Source organism: Chenopodium album, chromosome 22 (assembly GCF_948465745.1).
Source record: "Chenopodium album chromosome 22, dcCheAlbu1.1, whole genome shotgun sequence".
Taxonomy (NCBI): Eukaryota; Viridiplantae; Streptophyta; class Magnoliopsida; order Caryophyllales; family Amaranthaceae; genus Chenopodium; species Chenopodium album.
Genome location: NC_137855.1, coordinates 39,493,285 through 39,513,551, shown reverse-complemented (window position 1 = coordinate 39,513,551; position 20,267 = coordinate 39,493,285). Strand labels below are relative to the sequence as shown.

The 20,267-nt window shown below is 31.1% G+C and overlaps 3 protein-coding genes across 3 annotated transcripts; all 3 read right to left on the bottom strand.

The window, feature by feature from the left end:
- Positions 1-124: 124 nt before the first annotated feature.
- On the bottom strand, positions 125-1,049 carry LOC145605993 (uncharacterized). Its single transcript, XM_081662059.1, has one exon. The coding sequence runs from the start codon at positions 945-947 to the stop codon at positions 207-209; it is 741 nt and encodes a 246-aa protein (XP_081518185.1). The 5' UTR covers positions 948-1,049; the 3' UTR covers positions 125-206.
- A 2,527-nt stretch (positions 1,050-3,576) lies between these two features.
- On the bottom strand, positions 3,577-6,759 carry LOC145604587 (mannose/glucose-specific lectin-like). The gene is made up of 6 exons (XM_081660475.1): positions 6,602-6,759; positions 6,304-6,492; positions 5,753-5,995; positions 4,671-4,862; positions 3,997-4,251; positions 3,577-3,882 (listed from the first exon to the last, which is right to left on the bottom strand). The coding sequence occupies exons 1-6, from the start codon at positions 6,614-6,616 to the stop codon at positions 3,880-3,882; spliced, it is 897 nt and encodes a 298-aa protein (XP_081516601.1). The 5' UTR covers positions 6,617-6,759; the 3' UTR covers positions 3,577-3,879.
- Positions 6,760-13,061: 6,302 nt separating this feature from the next.
- Positions 13,062-17,574, bottom strand: LOC145605957 (mannose/glucose-specific lectin-like). The gene is made up of 6 exons (XM_081662023.1): positions 17,417-17,574; positions 17,096-17,296; positions 16,700-16,969; positions 13,969-14,163; positions 13,422-13,664; positions 13,062-13,317 (listed from the first exon to the last, which is right to left on the bottom strand). Exons 1-6 carry the CDS (start codon positions 17,435-17,437, stop codon positions 13,312-13,314), a joined length of 936 nt encoding a protein of 311 aa, XP_081518149.1. The 5' UTR covers positions 17,438-17,574; the 3' UTR covers positions 13,062-13,311.
- Between the last annotated feature and the right edge of the window lie 2,693 nt (positions 17,575-20,267).

The following is a 20,267-nucleotide window of genomic DNA, read 5'->3' as shown; positions in this document are numbered from 1 at the left end:
CATTAAATATAACATTACCAATTCCTCACGTGTTGACCAATTACAACCACCAAATCAATGAAAGCAATCAAATCAATTCTACAAAATTCACAAAATATAAATTATTCTTCTTGAACATTATTCTTCTTGAACATTATTATTATAGAATATGAATATAGGAGAATGAGTATAATTACAATAAGTTAATTAAAAAATAATTAACATAATCAAATCTTATCATCTCCAACAATAGACCAACCTTCATCTTCATCATCATCCACATGATTAAGCACGTATGCAACATCATAAAATCCCATGTACCCATCATCCCCATCATCCGTTACACCCGCATGTATAATAACATCATCATCACCATCATCTTTATCCACCATAACATCTTCATCATCATCATCATTCTTAACAACATCATGAACATGAACATCATCATTAACATCACTATGAGTCGAAGTCGTTTCGATTAAAACCTGTCTTATCCCTACCTTCTCATCATCATCACCATCATCGTTGTCGTCATTATCATCATAATAATAATAATTATCATGATCATCGTAACGAAGATCATGATTATGATGATAATGAATATTCAATTCATCAAGAATACCCGAAGCAGAATAACCATTATCACGTAACTTATTCGAACCCATAACACGAAAAGTAACCTGGCGGTAATCCAGCTCAGCATCAGCGTTTTTAAGCTTTAAAGCACCCTTAGACTTAACCTTAGACTTCCAAGACGGGTGTAGATGGCACCCGGCACACCGCGATTTTTCACATTTTCCAGTGAATTTAGAGTGGTTGGTAGGCTTGTTAGTGACCTTGGCGAAAAGGCCGGCAGTAGGGGGTGTATTAACCGGGTTTACGACTCGAGAGGCGGGTCTCGGGTTCAATGGTGATGGTAATATTTGATATGTGCGTACCATACCATGTGGACGCCCTTCTCTTCTCATTTTGATTTACAAAGATTTTTTCTAGGGTTTGTTTTTTGGGATTTTTGAGAGAATTGAAAAAGGGATAAAAAAAAAAAAAATGGAAGGGATAAAAAGATGTGAACGTTGAAAGCACAATGAGGGTGTTTTTAGGGTGAGAGTTGTGGGGTTATTTATAGGAGGAGATAGATTTTGACTTTGAAAGAGGCCTTTTTTTTTGTGTGTGTTTTTTTATTTGCTTGGAGAGCAAGGATTATGCGTGGAGAGAAAGGTAACCGACGTGTTTGATGGGAGGATATTTAAATAATTAATATTTAATATGAGTACTTTTTTTGACGTGTAATTAATTAATAATTTTTTTTTTTTTGAAATATATTAATACTTTAACTGAGATATAATGATATGCGATTATGGATTTTTTTTTTTTTTTTTTTCACACAAATTATCGAATTCAAACTTGATTAGTAAATGAAATTATATTTTATTCAAAAAATAAGTAAATGAAATTAAATGATTTGATTTGGCATGAATTGTTATTGACCACCAACTCGAAATCAAAAGATTATTTATGAAGGCCGGATATCATTTATGAGACTAATTCAAAGATTTTTTTAAAGCTACGCTTATTTAAATGGAAAATGCTTAAGGATTAAAGTTACACTAGAAAATCATATAAATTTAGTAAATCAAAAAAATGAAAAATTTTTGTATACACCCGGTTTACACTAATATTGTGTAAATTGAGTAGTACAAAGGTAATTTTAAGCTAATTTTTGGGTAAAATTTTTGCCTATTTTTGGGTAGCTTTAAACCTAATACAATTTTTTATATAAATAGACAACAAGAAAAGTTTTATAAAAGTAATTTAATTACATTCAATCACTAATAATTGATTTTTAGTCATTCAATATAATCACTAATTAAGCATAGATAATTTTTATTTGTAAAGGGTTACTTTTATCGGTACGTGGTTCCTACAGGCACCTGTATCGTGCACTGTACAGACGTTTCTCGCGGAAAGAACCTATTATACAAATATAAAGAACATACAACTATAGTGAAATGTACATACTATTAAATTGTAATGAACATATACCTAAAGGAAAAGGAACATATATGCACTAAAAAAAAAAGTGAAAAGAACATATGTTTATGTTCTTTGATTGTCAGTATGATGTACTTTTATATGTGATATAATGTTCGTTGCTTATTGCAAAATGTTCTTTGAACTTTGTCTTTAAATTATACTCCCTTTGTTTTTAAATACTTGCCGCTCCATTTCTCCATACTCGGAGTTTTAGGAGAAAGTAATAAAATATAGAGGTAGTGGGGTTAATGGAAGGTAAATTGGAGGAGAGAGAAGCTAAAAGTCATAAAATTGGGTCCCATTAGTTGAGATGAATGAATTAAATATTATAAAAGATTTCCAAATAAAGAAATGTAGCAAGTATTTAAAAACGGCCGCAAAAAGAAAGTGGAGGAAGTATTTAAAAACGGAGGGAGTAATGGGTATATATTAATAATGTTCATTACATAATATTATCATGTTCTTTATAAATATTGCAGATGCTGTTTAGATAAAAAAAAACATTAAATTAGGTGTTCTTTACAAAACAGTTACTCCCTTCGTATTTTTTTAAGTGATACACATTGACCGACACATAGTTTTAGGCAATTTAATTGACTTAAATAAAATAAGAGGTAAGTGGGGTAGTGGAGTATTAAAAAATTGTTAAAGAAAATAGTGAGGTTAATAATTTATTGAAAACTAACATATGTGAGAGAAAAGATATAATAAAAAAGTAGTAGTGGGTTTGGGTGGGGACCATGAGAGGAGAGAGATATAATATTTTAATGTATTGTTTTGCTAAAAAAGAAAATGTATCATTTAAAAAAACACGGCCAGAAATGGAAAATGTATCACTTAAAAAAACACGGAGGGAGTATATGTTCTATACAAAATAATTGTATGTTCTTTAAAAAATAGCTACATGTTCTTTTCGCATTTTTTGTTTGTACCAGCATGGTACCACCGCCTGTACCTTAAAATTTTCATACTTTTATGCATATTGAGGGTAACTTTTATTCATTTTAGGGGTAACTTTATAATGGATGTAAAAAAAAATTCGCTCAAAAAAATCTTTATTTGGGGATCTTTAACAAAAGTTGAAGTTATATTGCTAGAAATTGGGAGACTTTCTTTGATAAATTTTCAACTAAACCCCATGCGGAGGATGGTCTTTCCACACCCCCAAATTTTTTTTTATCCATCCCCGCCCACCACTCATTAGATATTCATATCCATCTCAAATTCGCCTCATACCCGCCCCGCCCAAACTTGCTAGTGTAATGCCATATTATATCACAATAATATAAAGAATTATCTTATTGAGAAAATGAAAATAAAAAATAAAAGCGATACCGATACATAACAACAAGGTCACCAATGGTTACTAGAGGGTTATTTTAAGTAAATAGTAGAGGGTTATTACGTAGAAAAACCCTTAATTATATTCTGGATCTTGCAACACGTTGATTGTTGTATACTTGTATTTAAATGTTTAATTTATTTCTATATATATTCCCTCTTTAACGAGTGTTTGTTAGCTTTCGATTTGTAATTTTTAAAATACAAGACAAAATTTGGACATCCTAAAAAACGGGCACGCATTGTGTTTATAAAAAGATAGTACACCATAGCGTATATAATAACTGAAGATTCAAGATACAACAACAAACACAGGCCACTTGGTAGTGATACATGATATGTGGCTTATTGAAAACAAAGAAATTCCACGGCACATATATTATAGATCATCGTGGAAGACCTTATTTATACATACGAAATACATAGTAATATAATTGCATTATATTATAGCAACGAGAGAGTTGAACAACACCCTCAGCTCATAAAGAGGTTGAGGCCCTTGAGCGTATTAGCAGTCCTGATTGATTACTGAAGATGACATAAACCAATGAAAAAGGTATTAGTTGCATATAAATGTGTAGTAATATAGATTGTTATTATTAATATATAAATGTAGTTGCATATTATTGTGATATATAGTACCTGTTTGACGTAGAGTCCAATAGACTCAACATAGTTTTTGTGTAAAGTTCCGAAAAATCCAACAACACGACCACCTGATGGTACTTGTGAGCGAAATTCGGACAAATAGTTCGTATACGGTCCACCTCCAAATGGTCCGTAACCATCCACACGAAAGTTAGTATGTAACTTAAGCTTCGTTAAGCAACGGTTTGTTTGCCATTCTCCGATCCACCCACTTACATTTGTTATAAACTCGCCAGATTGGAGTGTAATCTGTATAAATAGCATGTATGTAACACCTAAATCATGGACTAGATTTGACAAGACATAAGGTTTAATTTTTTTTTTTCGAATACAAGATAATTTTTTATGTTTATGTAATAATCATATTTAAAATGACTACATTGAATAAAATTGGGATTGATTGATTAAGTTTTTCTGGTCAAACTCAATTAATTTTTTTTTTCTTAAAAAAACTCATAATTAATCATGAAAAAGTACAAAAGTTGTAATAAATGACATTTGAAATTCAAAAATGAACTTAAAAAGGTTTTTTTTTTAAACAAGTTTGACCAAATAAATCATTAATCAATCGATCAAAATTGATTATAGTGGTAATCTTTTTAAAAAGGACTATAGTAGAATTTTCAAACTTTTAAAACACTGGTTAAAGGATTGGAAGAGGTTGTAACCTTGTCTTCAGTGTTTCCACCATCACCACCGAACTTACGACGACTCTTTGTTGTGACAAATGTGAATGAATCAACAATTGCACCAGTCTTCACAATTATCTCTTTCAAATTTTCACAAGGTTCAAGCATTATAGACCATTGTTGTCCTGTTTGATAGCCAAAAGGCCCGACTTTCACAACAGTCTCGCTTTGCTGCAATCAAAATCAATACCCATTTTAATTTTATTGAATAAAAAAATATTACAATTTTTTTTGGGTTTCAACAAAAGTCAAATTGCTGTAACTAAACTGCAAAATAGCCTTTTATTTTTGAGGGAAGGGTCTAAGATAGCAAAAAACTAGAAAATTGTTTAGTTTGTAATGTGTAAATATCAAAGTATTATAACGGTACCTTATGAGCATATAATCAATGAATAAAATGTTATAACACCAACTCAATTAAAATTTTAAGCTTAAAGTAAAAATTAGGATAGATTTATACTCTATCGAACCCTCTCACATGACTACATGAGAGTCTATGGAGCATAAGATCTCTTACCTAGTGCTATATTTTTCACTTGAAAAGAGATGTACATGAGATTTAAATCCGTGACCTTTATGTCATGCAGGCTCTTGATACCATGTTATAAAACTTACTAATCAACTAAAAATTTTAAGCTAATGGCTAAAAATCAAAATTGGTTAATATACTTTATTATAAAAACTATAGTTGCATTGATATTTAACCCTCAAAATATCACATAAATATAAATTGATTAATAGCTTAGCAACTACGCGTAACTCCTGACCGAAAAACTCGAGTAATCCCGGCCTGACCAAGAAACTCGAGAAATCCCAGAAAACTCAAATAATCCTTGATCTAGAAACCCAAGTAACCCCGAAAACTCAAGTAACCCATGACCCAGAAACTCAAGTAACCCGTGACGCACGGTACAACATGCCGCATGTAAAAAATTGTGAATAAATGAAGTTTAATTTGTTATTAGCAATCATGAGGCTTTAAGTTAACCATTAAGTTAACTTGATCATGTGACATATGCATGGTATCAAGAATCAAACAACGAGTGAAACGTAGATGTTACCATTGTAGCATAGAGTCCAATGGAAGCAACGCTGTCTTGAGCAGATCCAAAGAATCCAATGACTTGTTGATTGTCACACAATGGCATTGGAGATTGGAAGTCGCTGCCGCCTTTAAGCTCATCATATCCATAAGGCCCGTGTCCACGGGGTACCAAATCAGTATGTATCCTCAGTTGGGACATCTTTGAACCTTTAGACCTCCCACTTATTCCAATTATATTTTCACCAAGTTGGAGCTTGATCTTCATGCATGATACAAAGAATAACAAATTAAATTTTAGAGAATTCATCATTATAAATTTAAATGAAGCTTTATCTATGTATACGATGATTCTATATATGGTTTATTGAATGATGAATTTTAACATTATAGATACAAGTATATGATTTATTGTTAATTTTGACATTATAAAATATATCATAATCAGCCAATAAAAAAAATAGTGTAGTTTATTTTAAGGACGACTACCATAAAATTTTCATATCTATATATGTGCATGAACGCATATTTAAGTACTATACGTATGAGTAATGAAGTATGAGGTATGACCTTGTTTTCATTTCCACCATTGCCTCCATACATGCTGGTACTGCTAACACCATCATCACCGGTAATGGTGAACCCGATAGCATCCACCATGAAGCCCGACCTTACTATTACTTCTGTTATTGTTTCATCGTCCTTGATTTGGAAGGAATAGTTTTCCTTGGCTTTGTCGTTACCATATGGTCCGAACCTCTGAAACGATAATGATATATATGAAATAAATAGTTTATATAATGTTAATTAATGTTAATATGTAACACATACATATGAACTATGAAATGCAAATAAAAATTACACATACCTGGACTTGAGCCATATTCTTATTAGCTTATGTAGACTTGTAAGTATTTCAATTCACAAGTTTATTAAGAGTATAGTATGTAATTGTATTTGTTATGTTGTAGATTATTGTGGATGTAGCAATGATGTATATAGTGTAATAAAAAGACCAAGAATATATTCTGCCCTCCCTAAACAGTGCGCGCGCCCGATCACAACCAAATCCATCCTGTACTGTCGACGATTCGGATAAGTCTATCTATAGTTATCTAAACTTGAACGATTTGTTATGTTGGTGTGCAAAAATAAATAATAGATTCTTAAAATTGTGTTATTGGCATCAATTTAGACTATTTCTCATACTGATGTCCACATAGAACTAAATTCGTGCTATAAAGCTGAATTTTTATCTTAGCCTTCAATTATAAGTCTCAAAAAATAAAAATAAGATACTATCGCGGTTGATTACAAAATGAGGTTGATGAGGGTGATCAAGCAAAGGTAGCACGTATAGAGGCAAAATTTACTAGCGTAATTTTATTTTTCATTTTTTTAATAATTATTCCAAAGGTATTAATTTTCTTACTAATGATCTTGCAAGTCAATTGTTAACAAATTTGAAGCATGAGCACATACATTCCTGAAGGTTTAATTCATACATACGAATCAAATAAATAATTAAACAAGTGGCAAGCATGTTGGACCATTGGAATATGTTCAAAGTGATCTGCAAAATTAAATGTTTATATAGATAGATACATATTCTCCTCAACCAAAGCACACCAGAACTCACTTGCTTCTACTACTACTACAACTCAATGGCTCAAATAGGCCCCCAGCAGGCAAGGTGTAGGTTTGATTTGATTTGATTGTCTTTGTAAAAGAGTTGTAAATGATCCGAGTCAAGTTGAGTTTTAGTCCGTTCGAACTAAGCATGGTAAGAAATATCATTGTTCAAGCTATCTTGAGATTACTAGCAGTTAAAAATCTTGTTTGGGCTTGACTAGTTAAGGATTTGGCTTGTTCAAGCTTTGTTCACGAACATGCTTCGTTTGTATTTCGGGTTTAAACTTGAGCCTGAACAAGCTTAATTAAATCAAATTAGCCCTGATTTATCAAAAAAAAAAAAAAAGATTTCTTTTAAATTTTAATGGTCCACTAAAACTTTGATGCATTAGGAACAAATTATGTGGCACCTTCAAAAAACGCCAATGTTGTTATCAACATTTACAGGTCAAAAGCCAGCATCTTTGGATGCAATGCAAGATTAAATCAACATCAAGACCTACCCTAGTTGATGAGCATATATGATGTGAAATATAATGAGCACCATCATCCATGTAACGACAATATAAATTATTGATGACTTTAATTAATACCCCGAAAATTTTCTTTCTTTGAAACACCTTCTAAATCCAAATAAAACTCATTTTTAGGAAATTTCCAAAATATTACCGCCACTGTGATAACAGCTAAGGATATTTTCAAAGTTACACAGCGGAAAACTAACTTTTAAAAACTCAAATAAAATAAAGTTTAATAAAACCAAACTCAACTTTTAAAACAACTTACATAATTAAACCAATAAATTGGAATCATCAAAGGCCCTTTTTAAAATCAAACTAAAATATAAACAATAATTAATAACAATTACATAAATAATTCAATACATTAAATAATAACAAATAAACATATAACTCTATTCGCTCAATCTCATCAGGCTTGATATGGTCATTCTACCTGTACTTTTCTTTATTTCAACCTCACTACTCGCCATAAAAAAATGGCTCATAGTAGGGACAATACAAAGAAAAGCCAAACACAAGTCAACTTACATTTGACTCATGGCAAAAGCTGAGTACATATGCACCAACAGGAATAATCACACAAGTCAACTTACCTTTGACTCATGGCAATAGGCAATACATATGCTGAGTACAAAAACTGAGTACATGAATATCCTAGCAATAGACAATACATAAATAAATAAATGAACAAATAAAGAAAAAAATGATAATGATAATGATAATAATAATAATGATAATGATAATAATGATGATGATGATGATGATAATAGTAATAGTAATAGTAATACTAATAGTAATAATAATAATAATAGTAATAATAGTAGTAAGAGTAGTAGTAGTAATAATAATAATAATAATAATAATAATAATAATAATAATAATAATATTTACAAGTATTATTATTTAATAAGATGAAGCAAGATCAATGTTTAATTTCTTAAAATGGCCTAACCACGCCTAAGTAATATAATACTACGTATAAAAGGACCTTTTGTGAAAAACTACCTTATATACATCAAATTTTGTGAAAAACTACCTTATAAAAATTTGTTGTAAGAAACTATCTTATAATAACTAAATGTTGTAAGTTGCTACCATGTGCTTAATTTAACAATAAATAGAAGGGGAATCAGGGGTTGTAAGGGGGCTATGGAGAAAATGGGTGGAAAAAGGAGAAAAAATGGTTGAAAATGGGTCATTAAAAGTCTTATTCAATGCAATAATTCGGCAATAGGTAGCTTTTTACAAAATAAATTGTTTTATAAGGTAATTTAATTTCTTACAGCATCTATTATTTAAAAGGTAGTTTCTTCCAATATTTTTTTAATAAGGTAGTTTTTCACAAAAACTGACTTGTATATGGTAGCTTTTCAAATAAAAAGTCTTATAACGTATTTCTATATTTACCCCTTCTCCATCTATCTTGGCCCATATTACAAAATAAACAACAATGTAATCTATACTACTCCTTTATTAAAAGTCATTTCGAATAAACGTCATTTGCGGACCTACGTTGGAGAGGGGTAGCACGTGTTACTCCTTAAATAAAAAAAAAAAAAAATTAAAAAAAATTAAAAAAAATCTGGAAAATGTTAAAAAATGCTATAGAAGTGATATGTACATAAATTTTTCCTTTGGATAAAAATTCTATATAATGTGTGTTGCTTTGGTGGAGCGTTATATACTTATATGTGATGTGATTTAAATTGATATATGACTTTTGCAGGTCAGGAGTTCGAGACTACCAGGCTACAATTTACCCAAACAAGAGAGTTTGTCTCCCTCCTATTTTTTTCCTTGTATTTTCTTCTATCTAAACGAAGTGTTAATGTTTTATTTATTTATTTATTATATTTTTATATTCCTTATTGTTTTTTTTTAAAAAAAATTTAAACTATGCGGGCTTGGCCTAAAACAAAAATATTGTACTAGTATGTGTATAAACATGCATTGGAGGCCCAACAGGTTTCCTAGTTAAATTTTCCTAAAGTAGTGAAGTTTTACTTTTTATAGTTTTTGAACGAAATGTGTATTCTTCCATTTATAAAGGCCTGGATTTTATATTTTAATTAATTAGATAGGTCTCGTGCCATACATGGTAATTTTTGATAAATATTATTTAATTATATCAAAAAATATGTCTAGGCTACTACTTTGTGTATTGAATTTGGTATGAAAGAGTCTATTATCAGCAAAAATAAATATTTTAAAATTAAAACATGTATGTAAATTTATATACGAAGTACTATATAGTTTTGTATAATTTTCTTCTTATTAATCGGATGATTGAATATCTTAACAATATGTATTCCACTTGAAAATAGATTTCTTTTTTACACACTATTATTTATTCTATCTTATGCAATATTTTTTTTCAATAATCACATGAATTAAAATATTCTTTATATCTTTTTTGGTAAGCTTTTCATACATAAATACAATAATCTTGATAAAAAATTGTTTATTGTAATAATTGAAGAGTATTACATAATATTATGTATGTCACAAATTATGTTAAGAATTTGATTTTTTTTTCCCCTGAACTTAAGGTTATGGAATCAATATGAAGGATATATTAAATCTATTTATTCTTCTATTTAAAAATTAGATTAAGATGACACGTGTCATTTTTTTTTTGACGAAAAGAAAAAGTATTTCATTAATGAAAAATAGCCAAACGACACAAACAATTACTAGGAAATCTAAAATTCCAACACAAGTATAAATCTCCTTAAAACCAGTTACATCACAAATTCGATCAACGGTCGCCTTAATAAAAAACTTCATCCGAAGCAATACAATCTGTGAGTTAGCACTAATTCAGCTTGACATCCACGGATGAGTAGTTGTTTGGGCGGAAAAACTCATATGGCCTTCTAGATACTTTCGAACACGATAAAACCCTAAAACTTCAAACTTTAGCACATGAACTGTTGAAGCTAATAAAACAAATCAAGAAGAGAAAATGGTTCTAGAGAAACCAAAATAAAATGATGGTCATATTCCACACACTTGCATAAACAGATACATTACATGATTTATATAAAATGAAAATAACAAACTAGGCCTACAAATATGGAACTATCCCATGATCAGAATGCATAAACATAGCCTACCTAACCTCCCACTAGCAACATACTCCTAATTAATTTATCCTTTATTGATGACTAAATACAAGTAACAACTAATCTTAATAACCAGCCATAATTGATTTGAATCAGTCATCCAACACTCCCCCTTGATTCAAAATCACATATGATAACATTGATGCTAATTTCAACAACCCTTGCGACAGTGGACCAACGACTTGAGCTCGACTTTTTAATCTCGACACGAACATGTAACCATGCACTTGAATTTAGAAGAGTCTGCTCTCTTCCTCGACCTTTTGAGCAAAATTGTTTTGTTCACCACTTTGCTCATCGTCTCTTTGTTTATCCCAAGACCATTCTTCTTTGTAACCATACCTCTTGCAATAGTAGCATTGAACGCTACTCATTGATGAACAACCCCGACCACTACCACGACCACCACTTTCTTCACAACCTTGACCACGACCACGACTACCTCAACCACGACCTCCACCATTATAACGACCATCCGACATTTGCCCTTTAACTTGAAAGGCTTTTTCCTCTACATCTTCATCCGTAGACTTATCCATCCTCTCTTCATGAGCCAGCAAATAACTCATCAACTCATCAAATGTATAGGTTGATAAATGCTTTCTATAAAATTGCGGTAACAACATGTTTATAGTCTTTCATCTTGTGAAGACATCTTAATACCTTACTAACAATAGTCTCGTTAGTAATAGTATCACCATAGATTTTCATTTGACTCACAATATCAGATACTCTAGACAAAAAACTTTGGATTGTTTATTTGTCTTACATTCTCATATTCTCAAAACTACTATGTAAAGTTTGTAGTTTAACGGCAATTACCTTCTTATCACCAAAATATTCTTTCTTCAAAATTTCCCACGCTTGTTTAGATGTTGACGTAGCGGAAATTCGTGGGAAAACGTTATCATCCATTGCCGATTGGATGTACAATAGAGCCTTTGCATCCTTCTTACGATTTTTTCGCAATTGTTGATCAGGAATAGCCGGTGCTGGATTCGGCTCACTATAACCGTTCTCCATCAAGTCCCATAACTCTTGAGACTTAAACAAGGTCTTCATCTTGAGACTCCATAGGTGATAATTTTCACCCTTAAACATTGGAATTAAGGCCTGCGACGATGAGTTTATACCGCCATCTGACATGAATACTGATTCACAAAAAAAAGAGCGACTACTATTTTTATAAAACTCACAACCCTTTTTTTCCTCACGACTCTTCTTTGTTTCACTCACGACTTTTTTAATAAGGCCTAGGATCGAACCATCAGCTCTGATACCATGTTGAAGTAAATAAAATAAATAAAGAAGAGAAAATGGTTTTAGAGAAACCAAAATAAAATGATGGTCATATTCCACACACTTGCATAAACGGATACATTACATAGTTTATAGCAAATGAAAATAACAAACTAGCTAGCCATACAAGTATGGAACCATCCCATGATCAGAATGCATAAACATAGCCTACCTATCCTCCCACTAACAACATACTCCTAATTAATTTATCCTTTATTGATGACTAATTACACGTAACAACTAATCCTAATAACTAGCCATAATTGATTTGAATTAATCATCCAACATGAACAAATTAACAAAGAAAATTACCCTAATTGAATAGACACCATCATAAAGATGGAATCCATTTATTGAAAGCAATTAAAAGTTTTTTGGGGTTTACCACCAGTAAAAACATCGGTGAAAGCCCTAAAAAAAATTTACAATTGAGATCAGAAGAAAAAATATGAAAGAGAAAGAGAGAAAAGGAAAAGAGTGAAGGAAAGCATTCAAAAAAGCAGAAAAAAATCTAATAATGGAGGCCAGAAAAACCCTCTCAAGTGGAAACTCTAGAGGGAACCAAAAAACCCTCCCAAGGAGAAAGCCTAGAGGGAATAGAAAAATTCACAACAAACTAGGATGACACGTGCCATTACTGGTGTGTCATTTAGTATATATATGGATATAGTTATTGATGATTGATTTGTACAAGACCATCTTATATATATAATCTCTTTAGTTATAATAGGTTTTTAAAAACACATGTTAATTATTGTCCAGTAAAAAGTAAATATATTATATTGATCTCAAACACAGATATATTATAGATGACAATAATAACACATGAAGTCAAGGGTACATATACATGAACACTTGACGCATGTGCCACTTAGACCGAGTACAATACATGTGGCTTATTCAACGCAACATAAACTTGAAAGATAAAGAAAACATTGCTTGATGACGATGTCCTAGGTATAGCAGCATCCACAACCGTCATAAGCTCCAAGTCTCCAACTTCATTCCTAAAATCAAATGAAGTTTAATTTGTTATTAGCAATCATGATAACCAATTTGATCATTTGACATGGTATTAAGAATCAAACAACGAGTGAAACGTAGATGTTACATTTTTAACAAAGAGTCCAATGGAAGCAACGCTATCTTGAGCAGATCCGAAGAATCCAATGACTTCTTGGTTGTCACATAACGGCATTGGAGATTGGAAGTCGCTGCCGCCTTTAAGCTCATCATCTCCATAAGGCCCGTGTCCACGGGGTACCAAATCAGTATGTATCCTCAGTTGGGACATCTTTGAACCTTTAGACCTCCCACTTATTCCAGTTATGTTTTCACCAAGTTGGAGCTTAATCTTCATGCATGATACAAAGAATAACAAATTAAATCCTAGAGAATTCATCATTATAAGTTTAAATGAAGCTTTATCTACATATAGGATGATTCTATTTATGGTTTATTGAATGAAATTTTAAAAATTAGATACAAGTATATGATTTATAGTTAAATTTGACATTATAAAATATATCATAATCAGCCAATAAAAAAAATAGTATAGTTTATTTTAAGGACGACTACCTTAAAATTTTCAAATCTATAAATGTGCATGCATGCATATTTAAGTGCTATACGTATGAGTATGAGTAATGAAGTATGACCTTGTTTGCATTTCCACCTTTGCCTCCATACATGTTGGTACTGGTAACACCATCATCACCGGTAATGGTGAACCCGATAGCATCCACCATGAAGCCCGACCTTACTATTACTTCTGTTATTGTTTCATCGTCCTTGATTTGGAAGGAATAGTTTTCTTTGGCTTTGTCGTTACCATATGGTCCATACCTTTGCACCTATATTTGAAGTAAACCGAACAAATAATATATATATGAATTATGACAGACAAATTAAAATTACACATTGAGCCATATTCTTATTAGCTTTTGCAGACTTGTATTTATTTCCATTCACAAGTTTATAAAGAATGTATGTGTTCTGATGTAGGTCATTGTGGATGTAGCAATGATACATTTAGTGTAACAAAATGACCAAGAACTGAAAAATATGTAACTTATAACACCATTCTTTAATAAATACTACCTCCGTTTTTTAATCTGATACATTTGACTTAACACTATTCAAACACTCTCCTTTGACCGTGTTTTATAATTTATATGTAATTAAAAATAAAGTCTTGTTGGATCTTGTTAGATTCGTCACAAGATATATTTTTAAAATATCAAGTTTTCATAATTTTTGCTTATGAATAATTATAGATATGAATGGTCGAAGAAGTACAATTTTTTACAAACAACAGTTACAATTTCCATATTATTATATAGAAAAAATTGGTAAAAATAATTTCAACTTTCACGTATTTGCTTAAAATAATCCCAATTTTGGACTATAATTAAATCATCCAAACTTTGGGGTGTACTCGCTTTCTTTTGATTTTTCATGTTTTTTCTTTTTTATTATTATTTTTGTAACATATAATAATTATTTTAATTTATTTAAAAAGTATATAAATATTAAAATACGATTTAATACTGGTTTACGGTTTGATTTTGTTTATATTTTTTGAAAAACCAAACCAAACCGCAAAACCGTATTTACAAAAAAATCGAAACCAAACCGTATTGTTACAAATCGTAAACCAAACAAAACCGCTACAATGCGGTTTGGTCTGGTCTGATCTGTTTACGATCCTGACCAAACTGTGTACATCCCTTGTGGTGATGGTGGCAACAGGTGATGGTGGTTACTAATAATGGTGGTGATTGTGGTTACAGGTGATGGTGGGGGGTGACTATTTTTTTTCTTCTAAGTTTTACTTTATTTTACTTTTTTATTTCTACATTTCAACCAAACATGTGGTGATACGTTTCGCTTAAATTTAAAAAAAATTACCTCATTAACAGGTTACCGGCCACTTGGGACCAAAGAAAGCAAATACACCCCAAAGTTGGGATTATTAATAATAATAATAATCTAAAGTTGAGATTATTTAATAATAATAATACACCAAAGTTGGGATTATTTAATACAAATGCATGCGTGAAAGTTGAGATTATTTTTTACCAATTTTTTCTACGACGTATTACATATTCATACAACAAATATATTCACTGCAAAGAATATAAATAAAAGGCAAAACATGCATATATATATATGTATATATGAAAGACTCGTTAAGTTTTACATTGGTTCTTTTATATTGTGCTAGTAAAAATAAGATACCAGTATCATTAATATTTTTTTTTTGGGTTTTACCTGATTCACCTTTTCGGCTAATCCAGATTCGGGGGTCAGTTATGAGCTAATCCCGTATCATTAATACTAGATACCTTACATCAAAATAACCCGTTAGTTAAATAACGGTCTCTTTTTAGGGATTTCTTTTCTAAATTTTGTAGTAGTGTGAGTTTGAGGAATAAAAAATTAAATTTAGTTGAATCATAAGAAATCATAATATAGGAAGACTAAATTGTGTAATTAAAATTTGATGTAGCATGAGAGTCTTAAGACTAGATAGAGGCAATTTTGCTTTTATAAGGGTACTAAATTTTTTACCAACATTGGCAAAGAGAGAGGGGTAAAAGATGGGACAGTTGCCCCCTCACTTAGAGAAAAAAAAAAGATTTTTCTTTTTCAAAAATAAAATGTTAGTAATGTTAGACATTTTCATCTTGAAGTTTAATGGTTTATATCCCAATACTCAATTTTTTGAATGATAGTATTTTATATGTAAGTTGGATTACTTGACTTGTTTTATTAAAATTAAAACCTCACGTACACACTTATTCCTTATTGAACTATAGGAATTGAAATTTTGTTAGAATGTTAGGAATTGTTCAGTTGCTATAAATTTGTTAACTTGTCTGACAATTTTGATATCGTAGCTAAATTATTGATTCATATTGTTAATTCAATTAGGCCAAGCTATGCATGTCAAATATTCACCTACATCAAACAAGTCCAAGGCAACTAGAAATTAAAATTACCCTTCGGCAAGTTTAACAGTTGAAATCCCATGGTCTAATAAAAAAAAAAAAAAAGTTGAAATCCCAATGTATAATTAAATTTGGGAAAATTCAAGTTTATCAATTTGATAAACAAAATTTGTTTATCAAATGACACAATTGTAAATAAATCAACAACTTTTTATTAAATATGGGTCCACTGTTGTTGATATATTTACGAAAATGCCATGATAACTGTGCATTTATGTTGTTTTATTTACCATTTTGCCATTTGATAAACAAAATTTTGTTTATCAAATTGATTAACTGGAACTTCCTCATTAAATTTAAATAATTTTGGTGTTTTTAATTAAATTTAAATAATTTTGGTGTTCTTAAGAGTTACAAATGTATAATCATGTCTCACCTTCTTCTTCTCGACGAAAATTCCAACAGATTCGAGATAGTTGTTGTGCCTTCCAAAAACTCCGACAATAGGGCCATTGAGTGTACTGGGAGAAGAAAAATCCTTTGCGGTGCATTCAATACCCTTTCCTTGTCCGAATGGTCCGTATCCATTTGGACATAAGTTGGTGTGGATCTTTATTGTGCCAATCAAGCATTGACCACCTTGGTATATGTAATTACCATAGGTGCCGCTAATTCGAGTTATATTTTCACCACTCTTGAGCACAATCTATATTTATACATGTATAGAAAGTGGAATTAAAAGGAAAAAAAAATGTTAGAAGTTAGAACTAAAAAATAAACACAAAAAATTATTAATTTGTTCATGTATATGTATTGTATTTGTATTACTAACCTTGGACTCATTTCCACAAGTTCCACCAAACATCTTGGTGTAGGTACCACCACATGGATTAGCTACGACGAACCCAATGGCATCGACAATGAACCCATGCCTTACAATCACTTCCTTGATGCTCTCACCTTCTTGAAGTTGAAAGCTGTAGTTTTTGGGGCATTGTGAACCATAAGGTCCGTATTGTTCAATCATACGCTTCTATTAAAAAAAAAAAAGTTGATGTCAACATACAAAATGATAATCAAATAATCATTGGAGCTCTGCTCGAAGAAATTAAATGGATTATAAATATCGAATCAAAGCAAGCTAACTCCAAACCTGGGCGATTGCTTGAGCCATTTTGTTAAGAGCGAGGTGATCGAAGAAGCTTGAAAATTACTAAGTTGTAGGAGTAACTAAGTGTATGATTTGTTATAAATGAAGAGGATATCTATATATATACAAATAACATGTTAGCACACATTTAGATCACTTTGAATATATTCTAGTGGTCCATATATGAGATATAATTCTTTATGCCTGCCATTTATTTATTTATTCGTTTTGATTATTAACAATATCAATATTTATACATGCATGTGAGCATATAGAAAATATAGTGTAAAATTTAATCTATATACGCATGTGTATGTATACATATTCCCGCTCGTTCGATAGTGATGGATTGATTGAATTGATGAATTCTCCATTATATGTGAAGCTACTTAGTTATTCTTTGCGTCCAAAGTACGCAGAGTGTGCCACATCCGGAGCTTAGTAATCGATCTATAGATTTATTGTATGGTTGAGGTCCAAAAAAAAATTTATATCCTATCTTTTTAGAAAAATTTAATTAAGAAATATGAATCCCTACTCCCCTACACAGGTGTCAATTCGGATAACCGGATGGAGTTTGGGTCGGGTCTATTCAGGTCGGATCTGTTCGGGTCGGATATGATCGGATCAAAATTATCCTTATAACTCGAATCGGGTTAAATTCGGGTCGGGTCAAATTCGGGTCATGGTCTATCGAGTCCGGGTCGGATATGGGTCGGGACAACTCCAGATCGGTTCACTTTCGGTTCGGATAAATTTGGATCGTGTTTAAAACGGGTTTAACCGGATAACTTCGGGGCGGATGAATTCGGGTCAGGTTGATTACGGTTCGGATGATTTCGGTTCGGTCAAGTTCGGTTTGATTAAGATAAGGTTGAACGTTGATTCATTAAATGGTCAGTTTCAATTCAATTCCTTTTTGTGTTTGGCTGAATTTTGGTCGAGCTGACCAAGTTCATATCCAAATAAGGTTATTTTTAATCTAGAGATATTATTGGGTTTTTACCTTATTATTGGTTCAATATGATTATCAATTACGAAGCACGAAGTTTTAGTTTTCTCATTTGATCAAGTTATGTATAATTTTTATCTTAAAGGAAAATTGAGATTGAATAATTATCGATAACTTATCATACCTATATAAGTGAGACCGAGCTAGTGATATATTGACGAGTAATAGTTACATATGGTGATATAAACAAAAAAGAATATCAATTTTATAAGGTTATTACAAGGTTACAACTCTTCATCAATTGTACAATCTTACGAGGTTATGAGTTCTATACTATTAGTTTAGTTTATTACTAATTCAAGTTGTATAAGATATTTGTTAGAGTTGTTAGAATTACTTTTATATTAAAAACTTGACATTATACATATTGATAATTAATTGTTACTATGTACATTCTTTTTATTTGAGCATAAATTATTGCATATGTATGTAGTGTGTATATAACCGTACGATGTATAATGCCTATAATTCTAGGATAATGCAGAGTTGTAGAGGAAGTAATAATGAAAGAATGTTATGTATTTGTAAATACATAATAATGATTAAAATGTTCTATAAAAACATGGTAGAGAGAGAAAAAAGGAGAGAGATAGGAAGAGAGAGCTCTTTATATGGACCCCACCCACTTTTTGGTCAGATTGTCTCACGTGATGGGTTTGTAGTAAACTTAAAACTCCAGACTATTTTGTTGTAATAAAAAAGTTAACTTATTAATAATTAGTAAATATATAGTATAAGAACTTGAATAAAAAGGTCAATAATCAATTATGGTCAGGTTAAATTCGGATCGGGTAAAAGTCAAATCGAGTTAAAATTGGGTCGGGTTAATATCAGTTCGGGTCAAAACAGATCGGATCTGAGCGGTTATTTGTCGGGTCAATTTCGGACCGGGTTGAGCTCAGGTCGGGTCAAATCGGTTCGGGTTGAGTTCAGGTCGGGTCAAATCGGTTCGGGTTGAGTTCAGGTCGGGTCAAATCGGAGCCGGGTTGAGTTCAGATCGGGTCAAATTCGAATTCGGGTTGAGTTCAGTTCGGTTACAGTTCGGGTTTGGGTCTTGAATTTCTAGGATCAAATCGGATCGGTTACAGTTCGAAACGGATAATTTTTTTCGGGTCGGTTCGGGTTTGACACCTCTACACACATGTGTCTTAATATTTTAAGGCCGACAATCAACTCAGTCAGAATATATGCTTTTAACGGACTAAGTTATTAAAGTATGGGATTAAGTTTTGTTTTTTTTTTTTAATCAACTTTTTAGAGGACCATATTTTTTAGGAGACTATTATTTATTTTTTTTTAACTAAGGAACTAAGTTTTTAAGCCAACCTAATTAAATTTTGACCGGAATTTGCATGTGAGGTCCCAAACGGTGAAAAAAAAACAGGTCCCAAAAGGTAAAAAAAAAAAAAAATTTTAAAAACATAGACCCCAACAATGTACTTAACTCGTTAAAATGTCACCAAGTTCAGTTTTATAATAACTAGAATGGTTAACGCGTGCTATATATATATATATATATATATATATATGAAGCTTTTTCAGTTGTTGATAAAATAATGAGGGAAATTATTTAAACAAATATTTTAAGGGTATAAATGTCCGCACATTATTTTTAAGAGTTAAAAAAATAATTTAAATTAATGAGGATAAATAATTAAATAAAATTTTTGAATGGTATAGTTGTCTAAACACTATATACAAGAGTTATGAATAACTTATTCAATAAGGCAGGAATTTTTAAAAGGAAAATTTAATTTTAATAATCCAACCTTCGACCGATTCATTTTTTATAATCCAACTTTTTGATTATTATACAATAATCCAAGCTTTACATCCCATTCT

Excerpts from the sequence above, each read along its gene's own strand:
- LOC145605993 (XM_081662059.1), bottom strand. The coding sequence starts at position 947 with ATGAGAAGAGAAGGGCGTCCACATGGTATGGTACGCACATATCAAATA.
- LOC145605957 (XM_081662023.1), bottom strand. The coding sequence starts at position 17,437 with ATGGCTCAAGCAATCGCCCAG. Across the intron at positions 16,970-17,095 it reads CTTGTGGAAATGAGTCCAAG|ATTGTGCTCAAGAGTGGTGA; the intron begins GTTAGTAATACA and ends GTATAAATATAG. Across the intron at positions 13,665-13,968 it reads AAGGTGGAAATGCAAACAAG|ATTAAGCTCCAACTTGGTGA; the intron begins GTCATACTTCAT and ends TCATGCATGAAG.
- LOC145604587 (XM_081660475.1), bottom strand. Across the intron at positions 5,996-6,303 it reads ATGGTGGAAATGAAAACAAG|ATCAAGCTCCAACTTGGTGA; the intron begins GTCATACCTCAT and ends TCATGCATGAAG. Across the intron at positions 4,252-4,670 it reads GTGGAAACACTGAAGACAAG|ATTACACTCCAATCTGGCGA; the intron begins GTTACAACCTCT and ends CTATTTATACAG.